Here is a 23,365-nt window from a genome sequence, read left to right on the forward strand (position 1 = left end):
TCCACCATTGTCTTAAATGTCCTTAAGTCTGTATTCTCATAGTATCCTATGAGTTTCTCAATTTTGTATCACTTCCCATTTTGTGCTTAAATGATACATTTGTCCATTTCTCACACTAACAATCTAAACTGGGAAAGTCTGGATCAGATCTTACTTATCTTTGTATCCCTCATGCTTAGATCAATATCTTCAGAGAACATTTCCTTTTTTTTTTTTTTAATCCAAATGAACAGACTCAACTTTCTTCTGGCTGGTTATGTTCTGGGACCTGTCATGGAATTTGGTCTTTTATCTCACATGTTGAAGGTTCCCATAGAGCCAGCTGCACAGTTCCCAGAACACTAACAACGCCAATTAACTGGAGTGGGCTGCCCTGAACCAGCACCCCAAAATACAAAGTCCAGGGCTCGGAGAAGGAGCAGGAAAAGAACAATGGAAGCTGACCAATCCAGACTCTTGTTTCTATTATTTCTTTTCACATGGCGACTATCTCCAGAAGTTGCTGCAGACGTTCAGGAATCGTCAGGTAAAAGAAAAAAGCACTTGGGTGATTGTACTGTGAAATTGTTGTTAGGGAAGGGGATGGGAACATGGCAGTGCTCTGGATAATTTTCCTCCAAATGGAGAATATTTTCCAGGAAACGGAAAAAAGATAAAGACCCATGTTGCCTAGTGGAGAAAAGAAAAGTCTAGCATTGTCCTTCAGAGAGAAACCATAAGGTGGAGTCATCCACCATATGTCAGTAAAACAATAAGGCCTTGGAATGATGATGGTACCTCTAGAGACTATGGTTTCTTTAGCCATAGTAGAGAGAGAAAAAGTATACATGCCCTCAGCATTTAGAACTGCTGCTTCTCCATTTGATACCCCGATGCCTTCTGCTTCTCTCTTTCTCTCTCTCTCTCTAGATGGTTCTGGTGCTTCCCAGAAACCCGTGATGCTCACAGATGTCCAAGCTACCATGGAATTCATTGCTGTTGCTGAGGTGGCTGTTATAGGTTTCTTTCAGGTTTGTCTAGATACCCTGTTTCTGTTCCCCTAAAGAACCATTAACATTCCAGCCCAGAGCAGCCATGACAGTCACCTACTGGCCAGATGACACTGTATTTAAGCCAAGGAGCACAGAGTCTGCTTTCAGCTTATTAATCAAGACATATCAATTTCAAGACATTCCTAGTCTCTGAATTATGTCTTTCTTTTTTTTTAATTTTTATTTATTTATGATAGTCACAGAGAGAGAGAGAGAGAGAGAGAGAGAGAGGCAGAGACACAGGCAGAGGGAGAAGCAGGCTCCATGCACCAGGAGCCCGACATGGGATTTGATCCCGGGTCTCCAGGATTGCGCCCTGGGCCAAAGGCAGGCACCAAACCATTGCGCCACCCAGGGATCCCTGAATTATGTCTTTCTGATCCTTGCTTCAAGAGTTCTGAGTCTCCTCATCTATGAGTGCTTTGAATTTTAAGTCAGTATCCAGATTGCTGGGGCAGGAGCCAGAGTAAGCCCAACTTCTATCATCCAGGCAACACAGTAGCCAATAGTTCATCTCTATCTAAAGCCTTACGGTGCAGGAAGTCCCTTATTCTGTTTTCTCTCTGTTCTGAAATGTTGAAAAGGATGACCATTTGAATATTGAAGGTGTTAACCTCCACCTTCCAGATTTGCTGCCTGGCTAATGAAAGCAGCCACCATAAAAGGGCACCATTCCAGCATTTTTATCTTTCTTTGAAGGTGATGTCAGGTTATTCTCACAGATCAAGCCCCTACTCTAATCGCAGACCTTCCTATTTCCATTAATTAGTTACAACTCATCATCACCCAGTTGATTCTGTGAACATAGCTGGAAATGGCTACAATGAGATGCGAGTGGGGAAGGAAGACAAGGGAGCACGTTTCTCAGTGATGAAAGAAATCTGAGCTGGAGACCAAAACAGCCATCTCAGAAAGGCAGGGAGAGGCAAGAAAGCGGGAATGGAGGAATTTGCAATAAGTTAAGCAGCCACCAGATGCCGTCTGTCATTTGATCCATGAGTAATTCCCCTCTAAGGAGAATTAAAAAGGGGGAAGCAGAGATTAGCAATTGTTTGTAGCCTCAAATGAACTCCACACACTCTTCCAATGAACAAGATACGAGCTCCCTCTGCTTGACCCCAGAGACAAGGCTAGTCAGCTGCTTTTCTTTTTGCACATTGTTCCTTCTAGCCCAGAAAGATGTCAGAAGAGAATATGCTCCCTCCAGTTGATCGCCTGGAGCCTCTCTGGGCAAAGGTCCTGTGACAGCTGGGGAAATGATGCCTGCTTGCTGCAGAAGGACTGGAATCATTACTTATATGTGGCTTCCCTTCTCCTTCCTGCAGGCCTGGGTTCTAGAGTTGGAACAACACAAGAACAGTTTCTTCATGGGCAATACTTTAGACTTAATGCAGGGAAGAAGACTGTTCTTCGTCCTGCACAAACCTTTGTTAATAAAACTTCTAAGCTTCTAATTTAATTTCCTTTATTCTTCTGTTTTTTCTTTTTTGGCACTTTGGCAGCACCTATTTCCAAAACATTTGCCTCCTCGGGTAGGTAGCCAAACTCTGCAGGCCTCTATGATTTTGAGGCCCCTCTCTGCTAATAAACTGCAAGTTTTATGAGAAGGCCAGACAGGAGTTTCAAGCTTAGCCACAATTTTGTAGTTACCTATTAGCCCACCCAGCCTGGAAAATTCAACAATGCTGCAAGTTTAGGCTACATTCTTAGAATGTTGTTTCACCCAGTACTAAATCAAGTCTATGATTTTTTCATGAGTAAGCATATTTCTATCTCCTATTCTGTTGATGTGTCTCATCTCCAACATAGTCTCTGTGGGTTTTTTTTTTTCCTCTTGTCTTTAGGATTTAGAAATACCAGCAGTGTCCCTATTCCATAGCATGGTGCAAAAATTCCAAAATGTGTCATTTGGAATCAGCACGGATTCTGAGGTTCTGGGCCACTACAACATCACTGGGAACACCATTTCTCTCTTTCGCCTGGTAAGTCGGGTGGACTGCTTGAGGCTTCTTCCAGTTGGTTATGGATTTACAAACTTCTAAGACTAGAAAGAGCTCTATGCCTTTAATACAAATGATGGTGCCAGGGACCAAGGAGTCAAAGACAATGATGACAAGAATGGCAGTTCAGCTCAAGCTTCCCAAACAGGTGCTGTCACGGGATGGAAAGAGGATCGGACTGAGAGTCAAGAGGTAGAATTGTAGAACTGCTTTGTCATTGGGCCAGTCATGTGACTTGAGCAAATCACTTGACATTTTTTTAGCTTCAATTCCTTCTGCTATAAAATAAAAGAGTTTGACTGTATCATCTCTAAGGTCATTTTGAGCTCCAAAATGTTATATAAGATGTTCTATATCCTTGGGAGTTCGCTTACATTTACCAAACATGTATGAAACAACTACTGTGTCTTCTGCAAGATATGATAATAAAAACATGTTAAGTAGGGCCTCTGCTCTCATAGATCTTAAAATATAGTAGAGAATATAAATATAATTTACAAGTATCTAGAATGCAAAAAGCATCACTATGGATAAAGTATTATGATGATTAAGAGGATAAATGCAATGTAGGAGTTTTGGCAAAAAAAAAAATGATTAAGGATACAACTGAGCTGGTATTTAAGGGATAGATAAAATTTGGACAACGTAGAGGAGAATTCATGTCCAGGGTGGGAGGAATATCAAATTTCGGAAACAGTGATCAAGCAAGCCAATTTGACTGGATCTCAGGGCACATGTTTAGAGAAAATAAATATAAGATAGAGAAGTTTGATTGAAACCATATCATGGAAAAATTTGAATGCCAGGTTAGTGGGTTTGCACTTAAGTTGGTTGGCACTGCAATGCACTTAAAGCCCTTAGATCAGGGGAGTAACAGGAACAGGAATGTGTTTTTAGCAAGATTATTTTGGCAGTGATGGCTAGGATGGATTGTTAAGCAAAAACACAAGAGTAGAGAGGACTTTTGTTAGGTTGACATAACCAATCATATTGCAGAGAGGAGTCTGCAATAGAGAAGTGGTAAAAGAAAGTGAAGAAAAGGCAGGTCTTGCTAATGATTAAATATAAAAATTCTGGAGAGGAGACAAAGTTTAAAGCCAGGGTATGTAGGGATAGTGAGGGCATATACAAAAATAGTGATTTCTGATGCTTTAGTTAGTTGTTGTTGAGTTCGTATTGTTGATGGAATATCAAGATAAAGATGTATAGAATCTACTGAAAATGCAAATTTGGGGCAAAAGATAAATGTCCTTCCCCCTCTAGTTTCCAACCTACATATTTCACTTCTCATCCAAATCCCTTTTAAATGTATTTTATATCCAAAGTCTCCAATTTTCTTCAAGTTCTTAAATATTCTGCTATCTGATCCATGCTCCACACTCCATTAAAACTGCTTTCATCCAGGTCAGCATGGCTTCCATATTTCCCAACCCAGTGAACACTCTTGAGGTCTTATTTAAGTGAACATCTATGCCATATTTTTATTTTATTTTTATTACATTTTTTAAAAATTTAAAGTCAATTTGCCAATATATAGTATAACACCGAGTGCTCATTCCATCAAGTGCCCCCTCAGTGCCTGTCACCCAGTCACCTCATACCCCCACCTACCTCCCCTTCCACTACCTTTTATTCATTTTCCAGAGTTAGGAGTCTCCATGTTTTGTCACTATCTCTAATTTTCCCCCTCATTTTCTTTCCTTTCCCCCATAATCCCTTTCACTATTTTTTATATTCCCCGTATGAGTGAAACCATATAATGATTGTCCTTCTCTGATTGACTTATCTTCACTCAGCATAATACTCTCCAGTTCCATCCACGTCAAAGCAAATGATGGGTATTCATCATTTCTGATGGCTGAGGAATATTCCATTGTATACATAGACCACATCTTCTTTATCCATTCATCTTTCGATGGACACTGACCGAGGCTCCTTCTACAGTGTGGCTATTGTAGACATTGCTGCCATAAACATTGGATGCAAGTGTCTTGGCTTTTCACTAACCTGTATCTTTAGGGTAAATCCCCAGTAGTGCAAATGCTGGGTCATAGGGTGGCTCTATTTTTAACTCTTTGAGGAACCTCCACACAGTTTTCCAGAGTGGCTGTACCAGTTCACATGCCATATTTGACATTGTTGACTATCTCTTTAACACTATTTCTTTCCTTAATTCCTAGGGGCCTTCTTCTATTCCTGTTCTTCTTTTCTTAATCTATTTGAGACCTTCTCTGTCTCCATCTACACTGCTTCCTGATCCCAATGCTCTTCCCAACCTGAGCATAGAATTCACATTCTGTATAAGTAGACACTGTTTTGTTCACTACTTTGATTATAGAGCCTAAAAAAATGTCAGTAATGGAGCAGATGCCCATTAAGTATTTATTGAATGAATGTGTTTTCCTTAGGTAATACAATTTTTTTTGTTTGTTTGTTTGGCTATCATGTGCCTGCTGAGGATCTGAAATGTTTCATCTCTAGCCTGGACTTCTCTCATGATTAAAATGCATTTGGAGGGGATCCCTGGGTGGCTCAGCGGTTTGGCTCCTGCCTTTGGCCCAGGGCGCAATCCTGGAGACCCGGGATCGAATCCCACGTCGGGCTCCCGGGGCATGGAGCCTGCTTCTCCCTCTGCCTGTGTCTCTGCCTCTCTCTCTCTCTCTCTCTCTCTCTCTGTGTGTGTGTGTGTGTGACTATCATAAATAAATAAAAAAATTTAAAAAAAATAAAAAAAAATAAAATGCATTTGGATGCCTTCATAAGCACTACAGTCTTAACATGTTCAAAACTGAATTTATCATCTGCACCTGTTATGTTATGCTCTTTCCTCTAAAACACGTTTATTGAATGGCTATGTTCATTTAGTCTAAGTTTTGCCAATTAAACCTCAACACTGATTGAATCTATATTCCCCTTCACTCTTTTTACTTCATTCCTCATTTAGGCTCCTAGCTTCTTTGGCATAAACAATTTTAATAGCTTCTTAATTTGTCTCTCTTTGCTACTTCATGCCCAGTTTCTAGATTGGTATCACAATGATGTATTTAAAATGGAAAGTTGACCATCACACTCCCTTCTTAAAAACTCTTCAATATTCCCCATTTCTTTTAAGATAAAAACCAAGATGTTTAATATTACATCTAGTCTTCAATGACCTGGCTGCTACCTGCTTCTCTAGTTCCTTTTCTAGCACATTCCCACCATCGGCTTTACTCTCTCACTACCCAGATATACACAGTGCGATGATACAATTTCATGGTTTTGTACAGTCCCCTGCCTTTAAAGCCACCACCCTTAAAGACCTCTGTCATTTAGCCTCACCCAGTTAACTCCTCATATTCCAGTGAATCAGTTCCAGTATTGTATCCTTCACAGAGCCTCCATGGATCTTCAAATCAGCCTTACCTATGCCTCTATACTTCCATATCTCTAGTTACATTTACCACTTTATAGCACATGTCATGTATCTCTGTGTCTGTTTCACTTAACAGTCCATTAAGACCATGAGCTATTCAAGGGCAGGAACCATGACTTATTTGCATTTGCAGTCCAAAGCTCTAAGGTATGCCTCTGGTCACAAAGACACTCAGAAGTGCTTGAGAAACTGACTCACCCCCAAAAGTAACTCTGAGTCCCTTCAAAAATGCTTTACCCACCTGGACAGTAGTTGCAGGTTTGTATTTTCACCATAGTAAAATAGGTTTCAATCAAACTCTTCTGTGACAAGCTTTGGAAGAAAGATATGGAAGATTGGGCTAATCATGTGACTGTTGAACCACTAGTAGCAAACCTTCAGTAGAAGAATTCTTTTTTTTTAAATAAATGTATATTAGAGATATCTTTTTTTTAAGATTTATTCATTTATTTATGATAGACATAGAGAGAGAGAGGCAGAGACACAGGAGGAGGGAGAAGCAGGCTCCATGTAGGAGCCTGATGTGGGACTGGATCCCACGTCTCTAGGATCACACCCTGAGCTGCAGGCGGCGCTAAACTGCTATGCCACCGGGGCTGCCCCAGTAGAAAAATTCTAATCAGCTACTTGTCCACAAGTACCTCAAGACCTGATTTAACACTCTCAACACTAAAAAATATTTTAAATGTAATAAATAAATAAATAAATAAATAAATAAATAAATAAATAAATAAATAAATAAGTCGTAGTGCTCCCAAGATACATATTGGGGAAGAAAAACTAGTGTTGTTGCTTCCAGTGTGTCTAGAGGCTCTATGACCTCTAATGGATGCATTAGGCTTGCTTACAATTTATTCTTTATAAAGCCCTGTTGAGACTTCCCAGAGCTGTTTGCGGTTCTTTAGCATCTTTTTTTTTGTTTACCACTAGTGGCAGACCTACTCTGAAAAAAAAAAAAAAAAAAAAAAAAAAGACCTACTCTGAATGAACTCCTGGGAACCCTGGATGAGATTATTGATGTACCATACCAAAAACAAACACATGGGTTCCTGCCCTACTCTGTTAGCAGGTCTCACAGAGGTTCAACTTACACCCATGCCAGCTTTTAAATAAACATATTTCTCTCAGTTTATACTTTCAAAGGTTTAGCCCTATATTTTAATAGAATTATTTAGGAGTTCGGGATGCCTTTTTCTTTTTCTTTAAAGAACATCATCCAAGACTATTCTTTTTTAAATTTGGAAATGTGAACCTGTTGCGAAATTTTGGGTATCTACCCTCATCTTAAATGTATAGTTCATTCTGTTTGCTTGTTTGTTTGGTTGTTTGTTTTTAGTGCCTAATTTATGATAGACACTGTTAAGTGTTTTCCGTGTTCTACCATTTAATTCTAAGAATCTGATGAAATAATGCTTATTATCAGTGAGAACACTACAGCTCCATATTCTATAGTTTCACAACTATAGAATAACCGATGTCTGCTTCACACACATTGCTGTCTCTAAAACATTCCATTTTTATATTACTACAGTGACTTTCTAAATTACTTAACCCTGCAAAAATCTTTGTTTTTACTCATAGATTCCATCTACTCTAATGCCTTCATTCTCAAGCCTACTTATTTTAACCTTTTAAAACATTTATCTATCCCCCTGGCACTACTTAATCAAACCCTAGGATTATTACTCAAGATTTAATCGTATTTTGGCAAAGAAATCTCAGAATTTAGACCCAGAGAATTTTCTATTGTAAGAACATATTTAGAGATAAGCTGGAATAATAAGTGGAGAAATAGCAAGTCTGTAATGAGTTGACATTACTGGATGGAGGCTTTGAAATGCTGGCGCAACAAGAAGCCAGCAAATGCTGTATTCATGGAGCACATCTCCCTCCAAAAATAGAGCAGGCCAACTATATAAATGTGATGAGGATGAATTTAAGTAAGTGAAACAATAAGTTGTATATGACAACCTGTTTGGTGTGTATGACAGCTTGTCTTTTTTGAGTGTGACTGCAAGGAGACCCTCTACACTCTCTGACAGCACTCTTGTTGTTTCCCTAATGGAGATATAATCCTAGGTTGAATAAACCATAAGCCTGTTCTAAAATGGAATTTCAGATATTATTTGAATGTTTGTCCTACTTTGGTTTTCCTCAATCACCTCTATTTTAAGAAATATAATTAGCCTAACTTTGACCCAGTAGGACAGTAATGGAAACACAGTGAAGGCATTCTTTCATTCCTTGGACAGTTGTGTGCTGGGTTCCTATTATAAGGGAAGGGAGAAGAAATGTGTGGGAAATATCAGAAAGGGAGACAGAACGTAAAGACTGCTAACTCTGGGAAACGAACTAGGGGTGGTAGAAGGGGAGGAGGGCGGGGGGTGGGAGTGAATGGGTGACGGGCACTGGGTGTTATTCTGTATGTTAGTAAATTGAACACCAATAAAAAAAAAAAAGAATATGACACTTAACCAACTGAGCCAAAAAAAAAAAAAAAAAAAAAAAAAAAAAAAAAAAAAAAGGAATGCGCCTTACCAAACAAAGAGAATCAAAAGGAACTAGTGCATAAAAATAAACTAATAAATGCAAGAAGGGAGATATGTCAAATTATTAGGTATTTTTTCTAAAGTATATATTTACCAAATATATGGCAAGCTAGGGAGTTTATAAAAACAAACCCAGGGACATGAGGATATTTGTTTAACAAATGAGTTCTCAGGGCTAGTCAGGACATTTAATACTGTAACTGTGGGGTAAACTAAGACAACTTTAATACGCTTTATGAAAAACTGGGTTCTTAATTAGAGAGACACATAGGAATTCAAAGAAATATTGCTGAAGTCTTAATCTATAGGGAAAAACTAATCTGTTGGTATAAAAAATCATAAAACAAAATCATCCACTTCAAATACTCTTGGTAAGACTCAAAATTATATTGTAAGGTGGCAATCCTGGTTTACTGTTTCTGTTTCTGTTTTTCTTCTGGTGCCTTTTTTTGGGGGGAGAAAAATGATATGATATCTCGAGTAAAATTCTTTCCAAAAACTGGAAAAATATATATAAAAAAAAATTTTCCCCAACTCTTGGTTTCAGGGTTATTTTCTGCCCAGTGCATTATGCAAATAATTCCCTTTACAGAAGGGAGATTTCCTGTTCAAATATTTCCAGGAATGCTACATATGAATGTTCCAGAGTTTATTAGTTCAAGAAATAGTGAACCAATCCACCATGTTTCGTTAAAAGAAGCACTACAAACTGGAGAGACTTCAGGAGAGTGGTTTTTATTAAAACTCTTTGCTACTTAGAGAATGTTATCACCACTTAACATCCTCTGCCTCCAACATACTGCATTCCTTAAGTCCAGAAACACCTGGAGTAACTGGGCTTCCTGTTCTCCCTGTTCTGGGAAATGGTGAGGGACTGCCTGGAAGAGCAGAGAGGGAGGGGCTCCTGGCCACAGCACATCTCTGTTAGCTGAGGCGCGGCCACCAGGCCTGCAAGTTCCTAGACAAATAATCAGGAAGTATTTAGACACATGAAATATTAAAAGGGCCCCAGTTGTGATTATAATACTGATGATTTTGATGTTTGCAATTAGCAAAGCTTTAAGTGTGGAGGAGACATGCCAGCTGGCAAAGCATTCTTTAAGCAACAGCAAAGAGCCTGTGTGCTCATTTTCTTTTTCTCCTGACTCTTACTGACTTGGAGAGGTGGGTGGGAGGGGCCCAGTAAGAACTCCCCTCTAGAAAGACTTTTTCTCTTGCTTTGATATTTCTGCCTCAAGCCTTCTGCTCAGAATTTGTGAATATTGAAACAACTAAATATAAAAAGGGAGTTCACAGTTTAAAATATCCTATGGTTTTGACGATTTTTTTCGAAATTCTTATTTTGAAATACATTTTTTGTACCTCTGCATGTATCTGTTTTATAAATTTGAGTTGTGAAAAACAGTCATAAAATAAAGTGATTAAATTGCTATCTGAAGGAATGTCAGGCATTCCTGTGCCTCAGCGCCTAACATACTGCAGGCACTCAAAAAATAATTCATTTGCAAAGGTATTAGAAGAGAATGACTAGGCATATCTAGAATTAACAATATTAACCATAGAGAACCATGGGCTTCTTAAAGGTGCATATTGCTTTCAACTAACCCAATGGGAGACCACCTTGAAAAAAAAGAGGAGAAAAATAGGCAATGGGAGTCACCATGGAAATGACAATAATGAACAATCTTAGATTCCTACTGTTTAGAGACTTTATCTTTGCCTGAATTCCCTCCTGCACAAACTACAATGAGACATAACTCTGACTTTGCTGGGTATACTGGGAAAAAGTATCCAGGGGTCAAAAAGATGGTTCTGATCCAGGGCAAGATTGGATTGGGTAGGACCTCTATGAGATAGCAAATGTAAGGTAAAGGGGTTGAGATGTCCAAGGGGTAGCGGCCCAAGCATCTCAAAAGTGATTCGAAGATTCAAGGTATTTAAGGAAACGTAACCCTTCAGGAGCTAGCATTTGTCTGTAGGCATAGTTGCCATGGGTGTTAGAAGCGTTATCTTGTGCCTCTATGGGCATGAGTAGATTGGGGGAGGGGGATGGAAAACCCTGGGACAATGATTGACAGTATGAAGTCCTATCTTGTAATATATCTGAGTATGGTGGAAAGACAGCTTTAAAATGCAAATATGGGAAGCTGGACTAGGTAACTAGATAGCCCTTCTGTCAAAAATAATTTATTTTAAAAGCCAGGTGAGCAGAAAAGGGGTGGAGGGGTGGGGCTTGGAGAAGTAGTAAAAGAGGAAGAAATTTCTAGACTAAGATCTAGAGGAAGAAGAAAATCCAAAAAGAAAACCCTTCATTGGGACTGTTTTTTGTCTGAGGGGCTTTTCCTGCCAGTTCTTGAAGTCAAGAGGCTGAGAAGTTTATTATCTTTTTTGAGAACCTCAAGGAGCCAGAAAAGTAAATGTTGAAATCCAGGGCCCAGAAGCAGAAGTACAAAGTAGATTTAGTAAAACACCCTTTGCCCCACTTTGACCCTAAAGAGCAGTACCCTAAAAACAAGGATGTACAATAAGTATATCAGCCCTCCCAAAGGCTGCAACAGATTTAAATCATTTCAGTCCCTGAAATGGGATTAAGATGATCCTATGTGGATATATAAGTATATATACACCCATGCATACATGCATACAAACACACATGTACCTCTACACATACTTAATTACACACATGTATCATTTATATAATCTACCCTTAGCCATGCCATAATATAATAGCTGAAACTCAAAGAAAAAGAGAACAATTTTAAATCAGAGAAGAGATTTCCCTCAAAGTAATCTCAAAGGGCTAATACTAAGTTTCACAGATGACTTCTCAGTGACTCTCTACAGACTGGAATGTTACATATAAAGAATTATGTCCTGTAAAAACTGAAAGAAAATAACAGTAACCTTAGGATTCTACCTCCAGCAAAAATAGCCTTCAAAAATAAAGCTGAAATAAAGATATTTTAAGCAACCAAACTGAGAGACTATGTCACCCAACAGGTCTTACTCATACTAAAATGTGTTCTCTGGGCAGAGGGCAAAACATCCCAGATGGAAGCTCATAAGTGCAGGAAGAAATGAAAAGAAACTAAAATTGTATAAATGTGAATGTATATTGACTATATATCAATAATATCTTGTGAAATTTAGAATTAAAATACACAATAATGATCACCTGTAAGTCTTCAGTGTGGGGTCAAGGAATAGAGTTGGAAAGAGGAAAACTAATGCCTGCATTATCCAAGAAGAGACAAAACTGCCAGACTAAGTTAGATTTGGATAACTAAAGAATGCATGGTGTATAATGCATGCTTGGTAATCCTCAAGAGAGTGATTATAGCACATGTAACTTCTAAGCCAATCAAGGGAAGGAAGGAATAATATAAAGTGGTCAATCAATCGAAAGTAATCCCAAAATGAAAGAAAGTGGGATTTGGAACAGTCAGAACCAGTAACAAGTGCAATGCATATGGGATTAACTGTATTCATGATTACTTTATATTACATTATATTATATAAAAATACATTACATTATATAAAAATAATATAGCAGACAAAAATAGCAGACTATATTAAAAAAATACAACTCTGTGCTTTTTTACCAAAGACGTCATTTTAAAACATAGGGATATATGTAATGTATAAATATAGGTTAAAAGTAAAAGGACATACTCTATGATCCAGCAATTGTACTACTAGGTATACACACAAAGGATGCAAAACTACAGACTTGAAGGAGTACATGCACCCTGATGTTTATAGCAGCATTATCAACCATAGCCATATGGAGAGAGCCTAAATGTCCATGGACTGATGAATGAATAAAGGAGATGTGATACACACACACACACACACACACACACACACACACACCATGGAATATTACTCAGCCTCAAAAAGAATGAAATCTTGTCATTTGCAATGACGTGGATGGAGCTAAATATATTATGCTAAGCAAAATAAGTCAGACAGAGAAAGACAAACCATATGACTTCACTATTTGTGGAATTTAGGAAACAAAACATATGAACATATGGGAAGGAAGAAAAAGGAGGGGAAAAAAGAGAAAGAGAGAGGGAAACAAACCTTAGAGAGTCTTAGTGATAGAGAACAAACAGAGGGTTGGTGGAGGGAGATGGGTGGGGAATGGGCTAAATAGGTGATGGGTGTTAAGGAGGCCACTTGTGATGAGCCCTGGATATTATATGTGAGTGATGAATCACTAAATTCTACTCCTGAAACATATATTGCACTGTATGTTAACCAAAAATTAAATAAAAAATTTTTAAAGAAGGAATTCCTACCTAAAGAAAAAAAAGTAAATGGATAGAGCTATACCATACAAATACTTCCAAAAGAAAGCTGATTCAGGCATATTAATGTCAGACAAAGTCGTCTTTTAGGCAACAAGAATACCTAGAGATAAAGAATGATGTTTCATGGGACTCTGAGCCTTTGGCTCAGGGCGTGATCCGGGGGTCCTGGGACTGAGTCCCACACCGGGCTCCCCGCAGGGAGCCTGCTTCTCTCTCTACCTATTTCTCTGCCTCTCTCTCTCTGTGTGTCTCTCATGAATAAATAAAATCTTTAAAAAAATAAATAAGTAAAGGAATGATGTTTCATAATGATACATGTTTCATCTTGGCCAGATATGTAACAATTCTAAATTCGCATTCATCTAATACATGGCCTGAGAATATATAAGCAGAAACTGACAGAATTGTAAGAAAAAATGATTAAATTCACAATCATGGTGGGAGATTTTAATACTACTCTCTTGGTAGAATAAATTGGTTAAACAAATCAGTAAGAATATAGAAAATCTGAACTACGAAATTAACCAAGTGAGCTGTTAGTATATTCAGAATACTGTATTTGAAAACTGCAGAATATACATGATTTAAAGGACATATATAGCATATATAGAAGTTGACAAATGATATAATAAAATGTAGAAATTAAGCTAGAATAACAAGATTAAATTTAAAAAAGCACACTTCTAAATAGCCAATAGGTTAGAGAAGAAATAAGAACAGAAATTGGAAAACATTTTGGACTAAATGATAATGAAATCTATATATAAAATTTATGGATGCATTTATAGCCCTGAAAGGGGGAAATGCATAGATTTTAACATATATTTTAGAAAAGGATAACAATAAAAATCAAGAATCTAAGCATTCATTACAAAGTGAAAAAAAACTGAATTTTATATTCTCCATTTCATGCTTTTCTCTATATGTATCATTTCACATTAAAGGGTACATATATACACACATAAATCTGATTATGTAAATGATCCTCTTGCCTTCAGGTTAGAGTTTTATCTATTTACTTCAGCTTCAAGGTCCTTTGGAAGTTTGCCCCAGCCTACCCCACTAACCTGTCTCTCTCCTACTCACACTTAACATCTACAGTTACAGTCATGGCAAACTAAATGCAGCTACCAGAACGTGACATATCTCATCTTTTTGCCTTTTGCAAATACTGTTGTTTTTTGTTGTTGTTGTTGTTTTTTTATAATTCCCTCCCCATCCTCATTCACTTGACCAAGTTCTAGCTACTTTTCAAGAGTTGCTTCTTCCTGGAAGCTTTCCTGCTCTTCCTTTAGGTGGTATATGGGCCTGTGATTCCTCGGTGATGACATTTCTGTTAACTTCTTTGTATCCCACTGGACAGTGTGTTCCTCGAAAGCAGAGAATATTTCCTACTTACCTTTATGTCTTTTGAGCTTTAGTCAATGCCTGATATGTGGTAGATAGTCCAGAAACATTTATCAATGAATGAATAAAAACAGAATAGTGACTATTTTATCCTTTTTGTGTTACCCAGGTGGACAACAAAAAACTGGATTTAGAGAGCAAATACATTGAAAGCATTGATGCCACCAAATTAAGCCGTTTCATTGAGATCAACAGTCTCCACTTGGTGACAGAGTACAACCCTGCGGTAAACAGTAGTCCTTGTCTCCAGACCCTTAAGCCCTGTGTCAGGGAGGGTACTTGTCTCCATAGCAGAGATCCCTTCATCTAGGAATTCTAACCTTAACCATTAATAACAGCAGCTGCCATTATTGTCATTTATTTTGCTATCCTTACTACAACCCTTTAAATTTGATGTTTGTCCCTATTCAGAAAAAAAAAAACATAATTTAAATATCCATCAGTGGGGCTTGGGTGGTTCAGTCAGCTGAATATCCAACTCTTGGTTTCAACTCAGGTTATGATGTCATGGGTCATGGAATTGGGCCCCACATAGGGCATGGAGTCTGCTTTGGATTCTCTCTCCTTTCTCTGCCTCTCCCACTCATGATCTTTATCTCAAATAAATAAATAAATCTTAAAAAAGAAAAAAAAGAAAGAGCTCTTAAATACCCATCAGATGACTGGTAAGAAAAAGAGCCAGAATGCAAGTCAAAGATGAGTGAGTCGAAAACTTCTGAGTTTTGCTGCCTGAAACCGTTCACTATAGGCAACTCGTCTGAGCCACCCTCTAAACCACACTTTTCAAACAAAATCACAATCTTAGCCGGAGTCCATTTTTTCCCCAAAAGCATTAGTGACCAATACTTTTGCAAAATACAAGGCAAGTAAATTAACAGACAAATGGGAAAAAAATTTTAAAAGGCCCACTGATCACATATTTGGATGTTACAGCTAAGCAAAATTTCTATAAAATTTTTAAAACTTCTCCCTACCTCCTTATGGACCAGTAACCAACAATTCTTGGTCTGGCTTCCCCTGCACATGCCTAGACCCTCGCAGTGATCAGCTTTCTGTCGGGATTTGTCTCCTTTTGGCGTTGCATGCTGCATGCAACCCGAGTGAAGGTGCTGATCCACCTGTTCTGATAATCTTCTAACACTCTACAGCTTCTACAAGTGCCTTCTATATGCTTTTATTTTCCCTGATGTAGATCATAAAGTGATAGAGTATTAATTTCCAGTGATTTCCTCAGGTCAGAAATGCTCTGCATTCTCTAATAACATGACTTTAGATGCACATCTTGATTTTTAGAACTCACCAAGTCATTTCACACCCATTTTCTCATTTAATCTTCACGTTGATTTTTTGAGGTAGGAGAGAGAAAAGTATTATGCCCATTTTATAGAGGAGCACATTTAAGATCCAAGTGACTTATCTGAGATCCCATATAAAGCAGGAAAGGCAGAGTAGAAGGCAGGAAGTTTACTGCTGAGGCATTCGTTCACTGTCTATTTCCATTTTGCAGGAGAAAAGAGGGTTCAGAAAAGTGGAGTAACTTCCTCAAGGCCATAAGCCTAGCAATTTGAGCCTCAGAAACAGCCTTCTGCACTTGTCCCTGCTTTTTTTCATGACTAGTCTGTCTGACTGAATCTTGTGGTTTTTCCATTGCCCCACTCAGGCTTCAATAGGAAACACCCTTTTTCCTGTTGACTAAATTCCTGTCCACCTCTCACACCACGTTTGTCTTCGTGGAGTGGTGACTCCATTTCCACTCTTACAAAGATTCCAAACACATGCACCCCAGGGGTGGGTGTCAGCAGCAATAATAAAAAAGGCATCTTTCTCCTAGGCCATCATCATTCTCATGATTATGTCTATAGAGGTCAGGAGTGCATGTGGGAGCAGAAAAGGTGATCTTAGAGTCCCTATTTCATGTACCCAGGGTCCTGGAGTTCTTCAGGCTAATGAAGGCAGGGACAAGGATTGGTCTTCCTGAATTCTAGGCCTGGGCAATCCCTTTTCTTACAAAATACTGACACAATTTTTAAGTTCCACATTAGTAGTGAAGGTAGATCGTACCAAGAAGAAATTAGGTAAGAATAACTTTAGAGAAGCAAGTTTAACTTTCATTGTGACCTTTCTGTTTCCCAAAAGTGATATTTTTCCCATTTGGAGACCTGCCCCCACCACTATAGTTATGTCTCACCTGCTCCTGATGCAGAGGTTTGCACCAGTGACAACAAGGAAGAGGAAACCCACAATCATGCATTAGGCTGTTTGTATACTCTTTTTTTTTTTTTAAGATTTTTTATTTATTTGATGGGGGGACAGAGGCAGAGAGAGAGGACAAAAGAGTCTTAAGCAGACTCTATGCTGAGCATAGAGCTGTGTGAATCTCTTCATAAGGCTGCATGACTGTCCAACACTGGTACTGGCTTTCCCCAGAGTGAGTGATAGAAGAGACCAAGCATAAGCCACTATGTCATTTATGACTTCATCTTGGAAGTCACACTCCATCATTTCTGCAATATCCCAGTGGTTACTTGGCTCACCCTTATCTAGCGTGGGCAATAGGGATCTACACAGTTTCATGACAGCCCAAGGGTGAGACTTATTGAGGGTCAAACTGAAGGCTAGTTACCATTTATGTTATGGATGGACAGTTCTCATTCATATTTAAGCCTATTTATTTACTGTGTTGCCACTAATGGGGCTTTTTGTTTGTTTTGTTTTGTTTTGCTCCTTGTCTCTTTCATTCTACTATAAAATACTTCAATTTGCCAGACTGTGATTGGCCTATTTAATAGCATGATCCAGATTCATCTTCTACTGATGATGAACAAGGCCTCTCCAGAGTATGAAGAAAGCATGTCCAGATACCAGAAGGCAGCCAAGCTCTTCCAGGGGAAAGTAAGTCTGAAATGGGAGATACTCTTTTGAATACTCAGTAGCAGGACACTAAAAACAGGGAGATGGATCCAGGGAGATTAGGTAAATAAGGAAAGTGAGTAAGGTTAAGAGATAACAAAAGGGAATAGAAGGGAAGGGTAGGAAATATCAGAAAGGGAGACAGAACATGAAGACTCCTAACTCTGGGAAACGAACTAGGGGTGGTGGATGGGGAGGAGGGCAGGGGGTGGGGGTGAATGGGTGACGAGCACTGAGGGGGGCACTTGACGGGATGAGCACTGGGTGTTATTCTGTATGTTGGCAAATTGAACACCAATAAAAAATAAATTTATTATTTAAAAAATTCTTGAAAACAAAAATAAATAAATAATTAATTAAAAATAAGATCTGAAAAAAAAGGTTAAGAGATAACAAAGTAAGAACTAGGACCTAATAAATCACATTACCCTGATTTAAAATTAAAGATGCTGTATTTTATACTATTAAAGTCCTGTATAACCATATCTTCCCTTGGCTGGAAGTGTATTCCATTTTTTTTCTACATTAAGAAGTGGAGAGAAAAATAGAGATCCAAAGATGTTGAAAATAAAAATCCCCTATTAGTCACAATTTAATTAGTCCTTGCCATAACCTCTTAAAATTTTAGACTCAGGACTTACTTATATAAAGTAATTCTCACGTACCTGGTGCCTACTAGATGTCCAATAAATATTTAGTCCTGTCCCTCTCTACTTCATGCAGCTCTGTTTGGTATCACTGAAATAATAAAACTCCAACCACTTCAACGCTACTGCATTAAACTAGACCTTTTTGATGTTGACAATTGTCTGGTAATAACATAAGCCAACTTTCGGGCGGCTATTTCCTTAACACTGGATGTTTTCAAAATTTCTGAATCTAAATGATCCCCTAACAAGAACATTATAAAGGTTTCTACTTTGAGTAGAAGGTTTGATTTAATAATATAAAATAATCGACATTTATCAAGCATTTACCATATGCCAAAAACTGTACTGGACATATTAAATGGATCCGCTCATTTAATCTTTCCGGGGAAAAGCCTATTTTGCCAATGAGAATATTGAGTCTCAGAGAGGCTGAGTAATGTGCCAAAGTCACACAGCTAGAAAGTACCAGAAACAAAATGTAAAATGTATTATCTGCTTTTAACCATTAGGCCATACTTGTTTATTTAACTAATCACTAAAGTTATTTCCAATTCTGTGTTCTTTTTTTTTTTTTTTTTTTTTTTTTTTTTTATTTTTTATTTTTTATTGGTGTTCAATTTACTAACATACAGAATAACACCCAGTGCCCGTCACCCATTCACTCCCACCCCCCGCCCTCCTCCCCTTCTACCACCCCTAGTTTGTTTCCCAGAGTTAGCAGTCTTTATGTTCTGTCTCCCTTTCTGATATTTCCCACACATTTCTTCTCCCTTCCCTTATTTTCCCTTTCACTATTATTTATATTCCCCAAATGAATGAGAACATATAATGTTTGTCCTTCTCCGACTGACTTACTTCACTCAGCATAATACCCTCCAGTTCCATCCACGTTGAAGCAAATGGTGGGTATTTGTCATTTCTAATAGCTGAGTAATATTCCATTGTATACATAAACCACATCTTCTTTATCCATTCATCTTTCGTTGGACACCGAGGCTCCTTCCACAGTGTTCTTAATCTTAAATCTGATGAAAAGGGATAAAATACCAAAGCAGAGAAAAATAAGAAATTCATTATATTATATGGCACAGACCACAAGTTAATTAGTGTAAACTGCAACAATTATGAGACGTCTCTTTCTCCTCTGGACCTCAGATAGATTTTTTTTTCCCTTTCAAACCTCTCCAACTGCAGATTCTTTTTGTTCTGGTGGACAGTGGCGTGGAGGCAAATGGGAAGGTGATCTCATTTTTCAAACTAAAGAAGTCTCAACTGCCTGCTTTGGCAATTTACCGTACTGTAGATGAAGAGTGGGATACACTGCCCATGGCAGAAGTTTCTGTGGAGCATGTGCAAAACTTTTGTGATGGATTCCTAAAAGGGAAACGGCTGGTAAGTAGGAGCCTCCAGTATAACAAGTTGAGTTTTCCTCTCTATGTCCTGTTGAATAAAAATTCTTTGAGCTCTCCTGGATTTGATTAAGAACAAAAGTTAACAAGGGTATGGTAGAGAGGATCAGAATGCTTCTTAGGTAACAACAAATATCCACCATTTGCTTCGATGTGGATGGAACTGGAGGGTATTATGCTGAGTGAAATAAGTCAATCGGAGAAGGACAAACAGTGTATGTTCTCATTCATTTGGGGAATATAAATAATAGTGAAAGGGAATAGAAGGGAAGGGAGAAGAAATGAGTAGGAAATATCAGAAAGGGAGACAGAACATGGAAGACTCCTAACTCTGGGAAACGAACTAGGGGTGGTGAAAGGGGAGGAGGGCGGAGGGTGGGGGTGAATGGGTGACGGGCATTGGGGGGGGGCACTTGACGGGATGAGCACTAGGTATTATGCTATATGTTGGCAGATTGAACTCCAATAAAAAAAATAGAATGAATTTTAAAAGTATGATACTATTGTTAAAATGGCCATCAAATAATAATATGTGTCTCTTAACAATATTAGAAATGTTTAGATTGATTTCAAAGATAAAGCCTAGCAACGCTGCCCCATTGGAAGGTGGCTTTCTATAAAAATAAATTTATTATTTAAAAAAAAAGAATGCTTCTTAGGATAGAGTCGTGAGAATAAAACTACACGGGCACCTTTGGAAATGTCTTGCATATTCAAAGGAACTGAATTTGGGGTTTTACCATTCTGTTTACATTATTAATGGGAAACAAACCAAATTCCTATATATAAAAGTTCATGAAATAAAAATGAAGAATGGGTTTAGGACTTCCAGGAGTAATTAAATAGCTGTTTGCTAATCTCAGAGCTCAAAACCAAGAGTGGGTTCCAAATCTAAGTAACAGTGTCATGATGTTTTTCAGAGAGAAAACCATGAATCAGAAGAAAAAACTCCAAAGGTGGAACTCTGATTTCTCCTGATACTTCTACATACTACTAAGTATTTACATGAAATGTAAAAAGGGCAACTGAAATCTCAGAGACAGTAAACAGGATCACCAGGCCTTATACACACACACACACACACACACACACACTCACAGAGCTCTCCACTTTGTTCCTTAAAATCTCATTTACTTTCCTTATCCTTTCTTTTAAATTGTCTACACTCTTACTACCCATCCAATCTTCTATACAGTCATACTGCGTAGCCCCATACACTGCAATACACGCCGCTCAATGGAGCCTTAAAGAGAAATTCTGTGATCTCTTTGAAGGGAGAGAGGTTGTTTTGATTTGTCATTTCCTGTTGAATCTGTACATTCCACAGGACTCCCATGCAACATAATTTCTGCTCTTTTCTAGTCCTGAAGAGTTGAAACTCTACTTTCTTCACAAGCACGTGTCCCTCTCTAACTCAGTCAGGAATAAAGGGAAGGTTTGAGACACCTTTCTGGAATTGTCTTTTTGCCAGTCAAATGATGTTTCCAAGTCTCTAAACTCAGCAGAAACAGACTATGTAAAAACTATGCTTGTTTAGCGTTCCTAACTCCTATGTAAATCAACAACCACACAATAAATAAAAAGCAATAATGTTATAGGAAAAGGCTGGCATCTCTTTGCAGGCCAAACCTTTTATAAATACCCAGATGCCCAAATAAGCAGTAGGTACCTCACCCTTCAGTGCCCACTGTTTAGTGTCAGGCCACGAGCCACTAATGTGTTATTGTTAACTCTATGGGTGGGATAGGAGGTGGTAGAGACCATCTTGCATGAGGATCGGCATAAATGTGGCAATAAAAGCTAGGAATCAAATTAGGTAAAAGGTTGGGGAATAGGTAAGGAGGGGTCCACCTGGTGCTGGGGCACGCTGGGGCTAATAGGTGCAGATTACTGTAGGCGGGGTATGCAATCCAGTTTATGTGAAACAGAGGGAGTTTGGTAAAGTGTCTCTGGCCCCTAGACTGTTACTGTCAACACACAGATGCTACATTGTTCCCAGGAGGCCCTTGGCTCAGAAGGAAAGGGCCTAAGTGCTGAAGAGCTGAAAAACCACAGTGTACACCTCAAGGACTGGCCCAAGTGAGGAACAGGGAGTGAAAGACTTAGTTGTTTCTCTCTGTGGGGAACACTCCACAGCCTCTGAGCTGGGAGTGGGCAGCTGGCAAGGACACTAGGAAAGCAGCAGTGTGAATGGCACGCCTCTCAGCAACATGAGACTGATGGATTGTGAGGAGGCCGTCCAGTCCATCCTCGGGGTTGCAGGAAACCACCCAGTCTCTTGCTTGAGGCTAAAAAATATTCCTAGGGTAGGCACATCCCAGAAGCCTCCCTTTGATCCTGTAAACCAGAACTCTTGACATTTCCAGTCAGGAAATTCTTCCTGATATCCAGCTGAGGTCCTCTGGCCACACAAACTCATTTCTTCTTACCTACAGTCCATGGAAATTCTTAACAGCTGCCAATCACCATCTCCAAGTGGCACCTCCAATTCTTGCTGGTTGCTCTTAACCTCCTTATCCAGTCTTCTTTTCTCCATACCTACAGTCCAATTCTTCAATCAATTTGTTTTATCTCCAGGTCACTTGAATAGCTTTATTGTCTTTCTCTCTTTCCTCTTTCTCAAGTTTCCCTCTTTTTTTTTTCCTTAAAATAGAGAATTCCAAACCACTGTACAAATTTGGTAAACGTTAAAAGATAAATTCCCATGAGATATATTTTGTTCCATGTTGAGTTAACTTGTCAAATATTTCACTTGAAGTGTTTCCTCCAATAACTGCGGTCGACACTGACCACATCTTTATTGTGCATTTTGCTGCTTGATGACATTTGGTAGCAATTTTATTATATATTGCCTTTTTATGCTTATTTTCATCCCTACTATTGAATTGAGTTTTCCTTCAATTTCTGGTTCCCCAAAACTGCAAGATATTTTTGCCTGTCTTCTTCACAGCTGATCTGTTCTTTGTCGCTCTGATGACTCATGACCAAAGAATGGAACTCTTTCAGAAAGAAGAGATTTCTAAAGTTTCTCAGTCATTCACTAGATATCAGACTTAGTATTGTAAAGTTCTTTAATTTCTAGATCTTCTCTATCTTTGGGTAATATATTCCTAAGACTCTACATTCATTTCTCCAAGGCCATGTTGTTGTTGAAGAATCTAGATAAATCTTAGCTACTTTTCATTATGGACTCACTCTTTAAAGTATGAAGAAATTGCCATACTTTTCTTTAAAGTATGAAGGAAGTGGTGATGTTACACAACAAACTTTGTAAAAGATATCGGAGGATTTGGAAGACTTTGATAGAATTAGTAGAAACAGAGCATGTTTCAGAGAAGCGCCAGGAAAATTTGTGTTTGCGTCTCATCTCTTTGTGTATGTGGCTCTGGGACCTTGGAAAACACTCTTTAAATTTCAGTTCATTTAGCATAATAAAATAATTCACAGGACTTTTGAGATCCTAGGTTGATAATACATATGAAGTAAAGCCTGTCATTACTTTTATTTTTTTAACTTAATACTACACTGCCTTCTCCAGGTAATAGTTATTTCTCCAAATTGTCAGAACGTTTAGAAAAAGAGAGGCCTCCCTCAGAAGTAAAAGAATCAGCATGGGAGGCTTCATACTTGGGATTAGAGAAATAATTGGAAATAACTATTTTAACATGTAGGTTTTAT

The 23,365-nt window shown here is 38.4% G+C and overlaps 1 protein-coding gene across 2 annotated transcripts; it reads left to right on the forward strand.

Annotated features, from left to right (window-relative positions):
- Positions 1–245: 245 nt before the first annotated feature.
- On the forward strand, positions 246–21,290 carry ERP27 (endoplasmic reticulum protein 27). Of its 2 annotated transcripts, none has more exons than XM_072798877.1 (7): positions 246–526; positions 910–1,010; positions 2,876–3,013; positions 14,828–14,944; positions 17,485–17,610; positions 19,473–19,696; positions 20,608–21,290. In XM_072798877.1, exons 1-7 carry the CDS (start codon positions 433–435, stop codon positions 20,663–20,665), a joined length of 858 nt encoding a protein of 285 aa, XP_072654978.1. In that variant the 5' UTR covers positions 246–432; the 3' UTR covers positions 20,666–21,290. The 2 variants fall into 2 exon arrangements, with proteins under 2 accessions (XP_072654978.1, XP_072654980.1); XM_072798879.1 differs by having other exon boundaries at positions 260–526; positions 19,473–19,670.
- The last annotated feature ends 2,075 nt before the right edge of the window (positions 21,291–23,365 follow it).

Source organism: Canis lupus, chromosome 25, assembly GCF_048164855.1.
Source record: "Canis lupus baileyi chromosome 25, mCanLup2.hap1, whole genome shotgun sequence".
NCBI lineage: Eukaryota > Metazoa > Chordata > Mammalia > Carnivora > Canidae > Canis > Canis lupus.